The following is a 13568-nucleotide window of genomic DNA, read 5'->3' on the forward strand; positions in this document are numbered from 1 at the left end:
ACGGCACCCCATTCCTTATATAGTTCACTATATATAAGGAATAAGGCTGGCTGTGGCAGTGACAGGATGAGCTACCACGATACAGCTATAGACACTACACTTACCCTGGGGGTGGGATCACTGCTATATCTGAGGAGGACAGTGTGCTTTGCCTTCACATAGACAACCCAATGAGAAATCAGCAGAAGCATTGGAAGTATCAGCATGCAGGTCTGGTCCAAACAAGTTTCAACAAAATTACCTTTGGTAGTCATAGACCAGGGGTTCCCCAAGGCATCCTTTATAACATTTAAAAAATGACAAATGTTTTTGTATATCAAAGACAGTGGTGTAAAGAACTTAAGTAGTACTTCAAATAATTTTTACTTAAGTATTTTTGGGGGGGCATCTGTACTTTACTTTTTATATTTTTGACAACTTTTACTTTACTACATTCCTAAAGAAACATTGTACTTTTTACTCCATACATTTTCCCTGACAACCAAAAGTACTTGTTATATTTAAATGCTTAGCAGGACAGGAAAATGGTCAAATTCAAGAAATTATCAAGAGAACATGTGGTCATCCCTACTGCCTCTGGCCTGGTGGACTCACTAAACACAAATGCATCTTTTCTAAATAATGTCTGAGAGTTGCAGTGTGACCCTGGCTATCCATACATTAAAAAAATGTAAAAAGAAAAAATGGTAATAAGGAATTTTAAATTATTGATACTTAAGTATATTTTAGCAATTATATTTACTTTTGATACTTAAGTATATTTAAAACCCAATACTTTTACGCTAGTATTTTACAGGCTGACTTTTACTTGAGTAACTTTCTATTAAGGCATCTATACCTTTACTCAAGTATGACAATTGGGTACTTTTTCCACCACTGATTAAAGACAACACCGCCTTGTTTATTTGGTTTTATTTGAGGGACACACAAAAATGTTGTTTTTAAGCTCATTTCCTGCGATTATACGTAGTTTAACAAGACTCATGACATCTTTTAGATAAGTTATTTAAATGATAATAATGGACAAGGAAAATAAAGTCTCGACCTGATTTCCCTTAATGTTGAGCTACCGAATATGTTTTATAATTATTATAAACCCTCAATTTGATTATACATATTCTCTTTTACAGAAAGTGATTCGATCAATTGATAGCGACAGAGTCACAGATTGTAGAAGATTGCTTCCCAAGCAAAGTCCAATTTCTTTGACTCTTCGACTTTAGGTCGTAGCTCAGCTTCTGAATGTCTTGGAGACAAACAAATCAAATCAAATGTATTTATATAGCCCTTCGTACATCAGCTGATATCTCAAAGTGCTGTACAAAACCCCAAACTGCAAGCAATGCAGGTGTAGAAGCACGGTGGCTAGGAAAAACTCCCTAGAAAGGCCAAAACCTAGGAAGAAACCAGGCTATGTGGGGTGGCCAGTCCTCTTCTGGCTGTGCCGGGTGGATAAACCAAAGATATTCCCATGTGGAGAGTCACGTCTTGCCAAGAGTGAGAGCCAATTTCATCATAGCGCCTGATGGTTTTTGCGACAGCACTTGAATAAACTTTTTAAGTTCTTCAAATGTTCCGTATTGACTGACTGACCATGTCTTAAAGTAATGGACTGTTGTTTCGCTTTGCTTATTTGAGCTGTTCTTGCCATAATATGGACTTGGTCTTTTACCAAATAGGGCTATCTTCTGTATACCACCCCTACCTTGTCACAACACAAGCGATTGGCTCAAACGCATTAAGGAAAGAAATTCCACAAATTAACTTTTAACGAGGCACACCTGTTAATTGAAATGCATTCCAGGTGACTATCTCATGAAGCTGGTTGGGATAACGCCAAGAGTGTTCAAAGCTGTCATCAAGACAAAGGGTGGCTACTTTGAAGAAGCTAAAATAACATTTTTGGGGGTTACTACACGATTCCATGTGTGTTTTTTCCTAGTTTTGATGTTTTCACTATTATTCTATAATGTAGAAAATAGTACAAATAAAGAAAAACCCTGGAATGAGTAGGTGTGTCCAAACTTCTGACTGGTACTGTAGATATAAATAATCGCGAGTTGTAAAAAACAAAAACAAATGTTTTGCTCGTCAAATCAAGGAAAATTCCGCTCGACCCCCGGGAAACGTTGCAGCCCTATATGGGGGTGCGCCTGCAGTTTGGGAACCCCTGACATAGACAAATATTAAAGTGTGGACAGGGTTACGAACAAGATTTTTTTTTTGTTCTGAAGAATATTACTGTAATATAACACTACTAAATAATACCTGTGAGAGTCAAGGACAAGCGTGCAAGCAACAGTGGACAGTCAGTGTAAAAAAAATGTTTATCTTGGAAATTGTATTCTTTGGCGGGGTTCCCTATGCCATTGTTCCGTGATGACACAGTGAGTGCTTTATAAATAAAAGGATTCTGCCTGCACACACTCTGCATGTCATCAGTCTGCCCAAAGCCGCAGGTTACGCAGCATGTCTACAACACTCAGTGGTAGGCCTCTTACGGTCCTCAGCTAACCCATCAGCTATCCATACAGAGACAGACACACTGACTGAGACACACACAGGTTTATCAGGCGCTAAGTGCATGACTCCAATGTGAGATGATAAATAAATACTAAAATGTGTCTCCAGTCTGTGTCTCAGCTGGAGATCTTTAAAGAGCTGGCTGGCGATATGCCATCAACACAGTTGGACTCCCATGCTTTCTATTTAGAGCACAGAGAAAGAAGGGCATCTTTAAACCCTGCCTGAATGTTGCCCAAGAGAATCATGAGACCAAAACAGGATAGCACACTGTAATCAATCCAAATTACTCTTTGAAATCGTATCCAGCGATGAGATTCCCAGTGTACACCTCGGCTGGCCTTACATTTTTTTTGTGCAAAAATTACTCTTAAGTTGACCTCCATAATGATTTTTCCCTCTCAGGAGCAAAAGAGGAAAAGTGGTGGGGGGGGTGTCTATTCTAGCTATGCTTATTGGTACAAGTCCAAACATTAACAGCTAAGCATGGTCATTAGCAATGAAATGAACAGTAAAATCTACTAGTCCTGTTCTATGACACAGAAGGGGGGGGGGGGGCAACGAGGAAGAGCGCCGATTGGCTCAGAGAGCCGTGGGCCCACCCTGACTGACATTCCTGTGCTCCAATGGCGTGCCGACAGCTCAGTGGAGCACTGAAGAGCCGCAGAGGAGAGACTGCAGCAGGGAAAGAGGAGTAACGTTAGAGGAAAAAGGCTGAGAGCTGAGCTCCTCCATGAGAACGCAAATAAGGCCTGAAATGAGGCCTGTGTTAGCAAAGTCAGCTTAAAAGCCATGGAGAACCAGCCCTCAGTGGGAGACTGGCATTGAACAACTAGGGTTGTTTCCCAAATGACACCCTAATTCCCTACATCATGCACCACTTTTGACCAGAGGGACCCTTTTCAAAAGTAGTGCACTTTATATGGAAATAGGGTGTCATTTAAGACTTAGTCCAGGTTTCCAGTCACTGTGGGGGAATCTGGCCCGTGCCTCAGTAATAAGTGACAGTGTGAAGAGTGGTGTTTTACAGACTGAGCCTGATGTTGGGCCCAGTTGAAGCCTTGTGGTCTTGTTAAAGCAGTGGCAAGGACCCAAAAGGTCATGTCAGCCCAGACAAGTGTCAAGGACATGGCTCCTGCCCTGCAATAAATATGCAATGGGTGGGCTGACACACAGATTGTGTGTGTGTGTATGTGTGTGTGTGCGCGTAGCTTTTCCCTCAGTATTGAGCACCTTTTGTGGTGCTGTGCTTTGCAAGATGCCTTTCCAGTGGCTGTGAAGCAGAATTACAGCAGATTTTGCAGTGTGTATGACTGAGGTTTTCTGGTGTTTTTCCAGATACTGTGAAGTGGACTTACAGGTAGACTGGAAGGTCTGTCCTGCTGGCTGAGGCCCATCTCCTCATGGTTGGGCTTCCCAGGGGTCATAGCAGACTGGCCCCTGTTGCCATAGCCCTCCTGTGACACATCCTATACAGACAGAGAAGGGGGGGGGCGAGATCGGAGATAGGGAGGCGGCGAGAGAGCGAGTGAGACAGAGCGTGAGAAAGAGAAGAGGAGGGGGGTAAGATAGAAAAGGTAAAGAGAGAACGAGAGTTGAGGGTTTGTAGGGAGAGGGAGAAGTGAAACAGAAATTAAACTTTGGCCTAATCCATTTCTGCTGACATTTGAAATGCCCCACCCCACTCCTCCCTATGAAGGCATGTATCACGATTCTTCCTCTGGTTCGGTAAGCAGGACACACTGGGTTATGCATGCCACTCTCAAAGAACAGGCAGAGAGTGGTGGTAACACTATCCCATAGTCTCCAGCACAATCAGTGTAAAGCCTGTAACTGGGTCTGGGCATGTCTAAGGAAAAATCACTGGATTTAACGCCGCAGGTATCATGATACTGTTTTAACATGGTAAATACTAGGGCTGGGAATTGCCAGGGACCTTACGATATATTATCACGATACTTAGGTGCCGATACGACATGTATTGAGTTTCTCACGATTCAATACTGAACAAAAATAAATGCAAAATGCAACCATTTTAGGAAATCAGTCAAATGAAATAAATTAACTAGCCCCTAATCTATGGATTTCACATGACTGGGCAGGGGAGCAGTTATTGGTGGGGCTGGGAGTGCATAGGCCCACCCACTTGTGAGCCAGGTCCCACCCACTGGGGAGACTGGCTGGGCCTGTAACAATGAGTTTTTCTCCACATAAAGGGCTTTATTAGACAAAAATATTCCTCAGTTTCATCAGCTGTCAGGGTGGCTGGTCGCATACGAGCCGGATTTGGGGGTCCTGGGCTAACATGGTCACATGTGGTCTGCGGTTGTGATGCCGGTTGGACGTACTGCCAAATTCTCAAAAAAGACGTTGGAGGCAGCTTATGGTAAAGAAATTAACATTCAATTCTCTGGCAACAGCTCTAGTGAACATTCCTGCAGTCAACATTCAAATTGCACGCTCCCTCAAAACTTGAGACATCTGTGGCATTGTGTTGTGACAAAACTGCACATTTTAGAGTGGCCTTTAAATTGTCCCCAACACAAGGTGCTCCTGTGTAACAATCATGTGGCTTAATCAGCTTCTTGACATGCCACACCTGTCAGGTGGATGGATTATCTTCGCAAAGGATAAATGCTCACATACAAGGATGTAAACAAATGTGTGCACAAAACTTGAGAGAAATAAGGTGTATGGAACATTTCTGGGGTCTTTAATTTCAGCTCATGAAACATGGGAACAACACTTTATGATGCATTTATATTTTTGTTCGGTGTATATGTACAGTGCCTTCAGAAAGTATTCATTCCCATCAACTTATTCCACATTTAGTTGTTTTACAGCCTGAATTCAAAATGGATTAAATATATTTTCCCCTCTCAACCATCTACACACAATATACTCCATAATGACAAAGTGAAACATGTTTTTAGAAATGTTTGCAAATTTACTGAAAATGAAAAACAAATGTCAAATTTTTCACACCAAGTACATACTTTAGATGCACCTTCTGCAGCGATTACAGCTGTGAGACTTTACTGGGTAAGTCTAAGCACACCTGGATTGAGAAATATTTACTCATTCTTTTCAAAAAGTGCATCAAACAGGTTGTTGATCATTGCCAGACAACCATTTTCTAGTCTTAGATGTAAATCAAAACTAACTCGGCCACTCAGGAACAGTCACTGTCTTTTTGGTAAGCAACTCCAGTGTAGATTTGGCCTTGTGTTTTAGGTTATTGTCCTGCTGGAAGGTGAATTCATCTCCCAGTGTCTGGTGGAAAGCAGACAACCAGGTCTTCCTCTAAGATTTTGCCTGTGCTTAGCACCATGCAGTTAATTTTTTTATCCTGAAAAACTCCTCAGTCCTTAACAATTACAAAGCATACCCATAACATGATGCAGCAGCCACTATGTTTAAAAAAAAAATGGAGTGGTACTCTGTTGTATTGGATTTGCCCCAAACATAATTGTATTCAGGACAAAGTTAATTGCTTTGCCACTTTTTTGCATTATTACTTTAGTGCCTTGTTGCAAACAGGATGCATGTTTTCAGAATATCTTTATTCTGTACAGGCGTCGTCCTTTTCACTGTCAACTAGGTTAGTATTGTGGAGAAACTACAATGTGGTTGATCCATCCTCAGTTCTATCACAGGCATGAAACTCTGTTTTAAAGTCACCATTGGCCTCTTGATGAAATCCCTGAGGGGGTTTCCTTCCTCTGATTCAGACGGGTTGGGGTTAAAAGTGGAAGACATGTCAGCTGTCAGCTTTCCCTCTCTGGCAACGGAGGTAGGAAGGACGCCTGTATCTTTGTAGTGACTGGGTACATTGATACACCATCCAAAGTGTGATTAATAACTTCACCAATGGGATAGTCAATGTTTCCTTTTTTTACCCAGCCACCAATAGGTGCCCTTGTTTGCGAGGCTTTGGAAAACCTGTGTTTGAAATTCACTGCTCAACTGAGGGACCTTACAGATACTGTAATTGTATGTGTGGGGAACAGATGAGGTAGTCATTAAAAAATAAATGTTTAAAACACCATTATTGTACACAGAGTCCATGCAACTTATGTGACTTGTTCAGCAAATGTTTGCTCCTGAACAGTATTTAGGCTTACCATAACAAAGGGGTTGAATACTTAATGACTCAAGAGATTTCAGCATTTCATTTTGTATTATTTTGAGAGAAAAAAATCTATAAAACATTACACTGACATTATGGGGTATTGTGTGTAGGTCAGTGATCCATCTTAAATGCAATCCATTTTAAATTCAGGCTGGAACACAACAAAATGTGGGAAATGTTAAGGGGTGTGAATACTTTCTGTAGGCACTGTATTGCCATTTGATACTGGGATTTTATTTGGGAAACATATAGCTCACCCATATGTCTGCTGCAGAGGGACAGGAAACAGCCATGAGAAAACCAGTTTGGATCAGCCATGGAAATATACCGTAATTTCTGGACTATTAAGCGCACCTGAATATAAACCGCACCCATTTAAAAAAATAATATGTATTTTGTACATAAATAAGCCGCACGTCTATAAGCCGCAGGTGCCTACCGGTACATTGAAACAAATTAACTTTACACAGCCTTTAAACGAAACACGAAATAGCAGTAAACAGTAGCCTTCCAAGAAAGTCATTGGTCACTATCTTCCTCCTCCTGTGCACTGAAACCACTGAAGTCATCTCCTTCGGTGTCGGAGTTGAATAGCCTCAGAATTGCTTCATCCGATGTTGGATCGCTGCCCTCTTCAACACGCAGCAGTCCAGCCTTTCGAAACCCGTTGATGATAGTGGATTTTTTGACAATACTCCACGCTGTCAGCAGCTCTATCTCCTTTTCCAATAGCCAGATCGATCGCCTTCAACTTGAAAGCTGCATCATATGCATTTCTCCGTGTCTTTGCCATGATGAGGGTGACAAAATGACTACCGTAATCAGAATGATGGGAAGTTTGAGCGCGCTCGATTTACGTCACATTATGTGACGGTGCTCAGTTTTTGGCGGCATGAATCTTGTGAAAGCGGGAAAAATCCATAAATTTGCCGCGTCATTGTGAGGTTCAAAGCATGGGAAAGTAGTAGCGGCTTATAGTCTGGAAATTAGGGTATTTAAAAAATGGCACATTATTACATTTTAGTCTTTTAGCAGACACTTTTTAGTATTTTATCCAGAGCGACTTACTTTAGTGAGTGCATACATTCTTGCTTGTTTCATAGCGGGCCCCTGTGGAAATCGAACCTACAACTGTGGCGTTGCAAGCACCATGCTCTACCAACTAAGCCACACAGGATCACGATATGGAAGTAGAGATCCCCCCCATCAATAGTAAATACTGGATTGAAATGGTAAATACTGTGTTAAAATGTTAAGCACTGTAGTCTCAGCCAGGAAGGTGACTACAACCCACCAAAATAAACTGCCTTCAATCCCAAAGAGCTCAAACATGGAACAGAGAAGGGATGATTTGTACTTTTTTGTTTATGTAAATCATACAGATTAATATGAGCTGGCCTGCCACCCAGTGACTTAGAGGATATTAAATCATCTGCGGTTCATTTACTTTGTAGGATTTCCTCAAACGAGAGCCCACCATTTCCTGAGGTAAGCAAATACTCAGGAGGAGGAGTGGGGGGGGGGGGTATTGAAAAGTATGACTGAGGGCTTTCTATGCTTAGCATATATCTGAAAATGTGCGTGTGTATACAAACTGCACCTAACCAATAACCCACAGCCAGTTCATCGAGAATCCGAGTCGGTTTGAAATGGGGTGCGGAGAAGAAGTGAAGTACAAACTAGTGCCGTGCGGCTGTTAGCCTGGTGAAATGTTTACAGACAGGCTGGCGAGGTTTACTCAAGTGGAGTGCCGTGATCGCTGGGTCACGGCCAGGTCAGTGTTAACACTGACGATATCAGTGCTCTGGTGTGCTCGCTGACACGCTGATCGTATGGAACAGCTGCTCTGGCATGATAAAGAACACTAACAGGCAGGAAGGACCAGAGGAGAGGAGCAGGCAGTGTATTGTGTCTGAGTGTGAGTGAGTGAGTGAGTGTCTGGGACGGGTGCACGCGCGAAACGCATCATAGTGAAAGTATGCAGCCAGCAAGAGGCCAACTCTACACCCAATGTCTACTGGAGTTCTGCATATATGGGGATGAATATGGGTTTCAGCTGTAGATGCATCATAAGCTGGATTTGGGGTTTACACGCGTAATAGAAAAAAATAGATGAAATTCAGCCGTGTCAGTTGTTTCCATTATTTTAATGTTTCCCGGTCATTTGAGATGTTCGTACTGTGTAAATGCATAGAAGTACTCTACAAGATCTTAGCTTTACCAGGCAGACTGGCAGAGAGCGTTATTACTCATAGCTTACACATGAAAGATGATTCCTTTGCTTTTGAAAGGCTTGGCTGCAACAGTAATGAAATATGTTCAGAGGGAATTTGTTTGAAGTACAGCGAGGGATGCATGATGTAAGGGAATTAAACAGAATTCATCCTGTGGCAACAGCATCACAGACTATGGCTGCATCCCAAATGGCACCCTATTCCCGACATAGGGCAGGCACTACTTATGACCAGGACCCATAACGCTCTGGCCAAAATTAGTCTACGGTGTAGGGAATAGGGTGCCAGTTGGGATGCAAGCTCATCAAAGCGGCAATGCCGAGCCATGGCCAAATGTGGCAGTAACTCTGGCTGACGGGCACTTTATGCGTTTGAGGTAAAGGGGACATACATTAGAAATGTATGAGCAATAAGAAGTGTAAAATACACATGCTATTATTCCCCAAAGCAGCTGTCCTCTGGGTGCTCAAGAATACGTCATAAGCAAGCGCCCTGTTCATCATTTAATCGTGATAATTTCGGAAGTATTTAGTAGTTATTAGGCTCTCCAATTAGCTACTGCAGAGGCGGCAGCTACTCTTCCTGGGGTCCAAACAGGAAACTCGACAAATAAAATACGTAGCAGTACATTTACATTACAACTTAGCCATTCAGCAGAGCTACGCACAGCTACTGCATTCATCTCAAGATAGCCAGTTGAGACAACCACGTATCACATATTACTACATAACGCAATGCAAAATAAATCCTGTCTTCACAGTCCCCGTCGTCATCGTGCCGTATTGTGTTCGTTTATCTGGTTTTATTGCTAGCTTGAGTTACCTGGGGTGGCAAAGGGATCTATTTAGTCATGGCTTTATTGAATAATGTGTGTTTCCCAGCCTCTGTTCTGGACCTGGGGACTGTGAAGAGACCTCTGGTTGCATGTCCTGTGTGGTACCAATGAGTGCCCGAACTGTGTGCCAAAAGCTTGAACAGACAGTTCGGTACCTTCAACAGCTCACACAAAACACCAACAGTGACTCAATCTCTCCTTAAATTTGAACCAGGAGATATTGACATGCATATTACTGACATTCGCTCCCCGTGTACATCAAAGTGTAGTACGCGCTGCTCTGTTCTAGACCAACTGCAAATTTTCCCATGTCCTTCTTTGCAGCATCTGACCACACAACTGGGCAGTAGTCCAGGTACGACAGAATTAGGGCCCGTAGGACTGGTCGCCTTAAGCAACGCCTTATCATGGGCAGACCTAATTCCCATTTTAGCAGACATGGAGTCTATAGGTTTTGACCATGACCGCTTGCTATCTACAATTACACCCAGCAGTTTGGCCTCAACTTTCTCAATCGTCACATTATTGAATAATATATCTATATGTTTAGAGTTGAGCGAGTGATTTGTCCCAAAAACAATGCTTTTCGTTTCTGCGATATTTAGCACCAGCCTATTGGCAGTTACCCATTCTAAAACTGACTGGAGCGCTATGTTAAAAGGTGCCAGTTATTTTATTTTACTGTCCTAGCTGACGTGTATACTATTGAGCCGTCAGTGTACATAGACACAAGCTTTATCCAAGGTCAGTGGGAAGTCAGTAGTAAAAACAGAAAACAATGGCTCAAGCCAGTACACCACACTTTTTAGATTTAGCATAGTCTTAGTCATTTTGACTAAAATTTTGTTACATCTTAGTTACATTTTTGTCATTTGGATCTGATGACCCATACCAGGTTATGTGGTGCCTTCTTCACAACTGTCTTGGTATGTTTGGACCATGTTAGTTTGTCGGTGATGTGGACACCAAGGAACTTGAAACTCTCGACCCGCTCCGCTATAGCCCTGTCAATGTTAATGGGGGCCTGTTTGGCCCACCATTTCTTGTAGTCCACGATCAGCTCCTTTGTATTGCTCACATTGAGGGAGAGGTTGTTGTCCTGGCACCTGGCCAGTTCTCCCTATAGGCCGTCTCATCGTTTTCGGTGATCAGGCCTACCATTGTTGTCATCAGCATACTTAAGGATGGTGCTGGAGTCATGTTTGTCCACGCAGTCATGGGTGAATATGGAATACAGGAGGGGAGTAAGTACACACCCCTGAGGGGCCCCAGTGTTAAGTATCAGCGTGGCGGAGGATCAGAGTGTTGTTGCCTACTCTTACCATCCCTGGGGCGGCCCGTCAGGAAGTCCAGGATCCAATTGAAGAGGAAGGCGTTTAGTCCCAGAGTCATTAGCTTAGTGATGAGCTTTGTGGGCACTATGGTGTTGAACGCTGAGCTGTAGTCAATGAACAGCATTCTCACATAGGTGTTCCTTTTGTCAAGGTGAGAAATGGGCAGTGTGGAGTGCGATTGCGTCATATGTGGATCTGTTGGGGCGGTGTGCGAATTGGTGTGGGTCTAGGGTGTCCGGGACGATGCTGTTGTTGTGAGCCATGACCAGCCTTTCAAAGCACTTCATGGCTACCGACATGAGTGCCACGGGGCGGTAATCATTTAGGCAGGTTACCTTCGCTTCCTTGGGCACAGGGACTATGGTGGTCTGCTTGAAACAAAGGTATTACAGACTCATCAGGGAGAGGTTGAAAATGTCAGTGAAGACAGTTGGTCCGTGCATGTTCGGAGTACACGCCCTGGTAATCAGTCTGGCCCAGCGGCTTTGTGAATGTTGACCTGTTTAAAGGTTTTGTTCACATCGGCTACAGAGAGCATTATCACACAGTCATCCAGAACAGCAGGTGCTCTTGTGCATGCTTCAGTGTTGCTTGCCTCGAAGCTAACATAAAAAGGCATTTAGCTCGTCTGGTATACTTTCGTCACTGGGCAGCTCGCGTCTGGGTTTCCCTTTGTAAATCGGTAAAAGTTTTCACGCCCTGCCACATTAAGCTGGTGTAGTAGGATTCAATATTAATCCGTTATTGACGCTTTGCTTGTTTGATGGTTCGTCTGAGGGCATAGCGGGATTTCTAATAAGCATCCGGATTCATTTGAAAGTGGCAGCTCTAGCCTTTAGCGCGATGCGGATGTTGCCTGTAATCCATGGCTTCTGGTTGGGATATGTATGTACAGTCACTGTGGGGACGACGTCGTCGATGCACGTATTGATGAAGCCGATGACTGGGGTCGTGTATTCCTCAATGCCATTGGATGAATCCCAGAACATATTCCAGTCTGTGCTAGCAAAACAGTCCTGTAGTGTAGCACCTGCATCATCTGACCACTTCCATATTGAGCGAGTCACGGGTACTTCCTGCTTTAGTTTTTGCTTCTAAGCAGGAATCAGGAGGATATAATTATGGTCAGATTTGCCAAATGGAGGGCGGGGGAGAGCTTTGTATGCATCTCTGTGTGTAGAGTAAAGATGGTCTATGATTTTTTTCCCTCTGGTTTGCATGTGACATGCTGATAAAAATTTGGTAAAACTGATTTTAAGTTTGCCTGCATTAAGGTCCCCAGCCACTAGGAGCGCCACTTCTGGGTGAGCATTTTCTTCTTTGCTTATGGCCTTATAGAGTTGGTTGAGAGCGGTCTTCGTGCCAGTTTCGTTCAGTGGTGGTAAATAGACTGCTACGAATAATTTAGATGACAACTCTCTTGGTAGATAGTGTGGTCTACAGCTTATCATACTGCATTCTAGCTCATGCAAGTAATACCTCAAGACTTCTTTAATATTAGACATTGCGCACCAGCAGTTGACAAATAGACACACACCCCCACCCCTTATCTACCAGAGGTACCGTCTGTTCTGCCGATGCATGGAAAATCCCGCTAGCTCTATATTGTCCGTATCGTCTTTCAGCCACGCCTCGGTGAAACATAAGATGTTACAGTTTTTGATGTCCCATTGGTAGGATAATCTTAAATGGTAGGTCATCCATCAATTTTATTTTCCAATGATTGCACGTTAGCAAGAAGAACAGATGGCAGTGGGAGTTCACTCGCTCGCCTATGGATTCTCGGAAGGCTGCCCGATCTGCGGCCCCTTTTCGTGCGTCTTTTCTTCACACAAAAGGTGTACATCTGGGCCTGTTCCAGTGAAAGCAGGATATCCTTCTCGTTGGACTCGTTAAAGGAAAAGGTTTCTTCCAGTCCACGTCAAGTAATCACTGTTCTAATATCCAGAAGTTGTTTTCATCATAAGAGCAGCAACATTATCTACACAATATGTAAAAAAAACAAGTTACAAAAAAAACAAAATAGCACAATTGGTTGGGAGAATAAAAAACGTCAGCCATGTTCCTCGGCGCCATCTTTGAATAGAGACGTAATTCCTTAATCAACATAGAGAGACACATGTTTGTTCTACATAGCATATTTCTATCTGAATGTTCACCGCCCTCCATGTGCACAAATATACATAGACTTGTCCTAGCAACATATTTTTCTGTATAACATCCTATTCTCTTCCAACAGCAGAAATATGACATACACAAGAATATATTAATTATCTGGTCATTTAAATACCTAAACCAGCCTAAATACTGTAGATCTTGCACAGACACACACACGCAGAACGAGTGAACGAAAGAGAGGTAGCACAATCACCAGACGGTGCAGCAAAGTATTCGCAAAGTAGTGTGGGTTGCCCCTCCGTCACTCGGTCATTGCCATTGTTATCAATGTTCCACAGGCACCGCAGCCACATTGGTGTCTAATGACTGAACGAGAGCTACCTACTGGGCAG

General features: G+C 43.0%; 1 protein-coding gene across 11 annotated transcripts in view; it reads right to left on the reverse strand.

The window, feature by feature from the left end:
* Positions 1 to 13568, reverse strand: part of arid1b (AT-rich interactive domain 1B) — a 114002-nt gene that overhangs the window by 61618 nt on the left and 38816 nt on the right. For 8 of the 11 annotated variants that reach the window (XM_031800837.1, XM_020455343.2, XM_031800839.1 and 5 more), the window contains one exon: positions 3882 to 3992. The exons of the other annotated variants lie outside the window; for them this stretch is intronic. In XM_031800837.1, the coding sequence (XP_031656697.1) occupies positions 3882 to 3992 (111 nt within the window). The remainder of the gene's footprint in view (positions 1 to 3881; positions 3993 to 13568) is intronic. 11 annotated transcript variants of the gene reach the window in all.

Source organism: Oncorhynchus kisutch, linkage group LG21 (genome assembly GCF_002021735.2).
Source record: "Oncorhynchus kisutch isolate 150728-3 linkage group LG21, Okis_V2, whole genome shotgun sequence".
NCBI classification, from domain to species: Eukaryota; Metazoa; Chordata; class Actinopteri; order Salmoniformes; family Salmonidae; genus Oncorhynchus; species Oncorhynchus kisutch.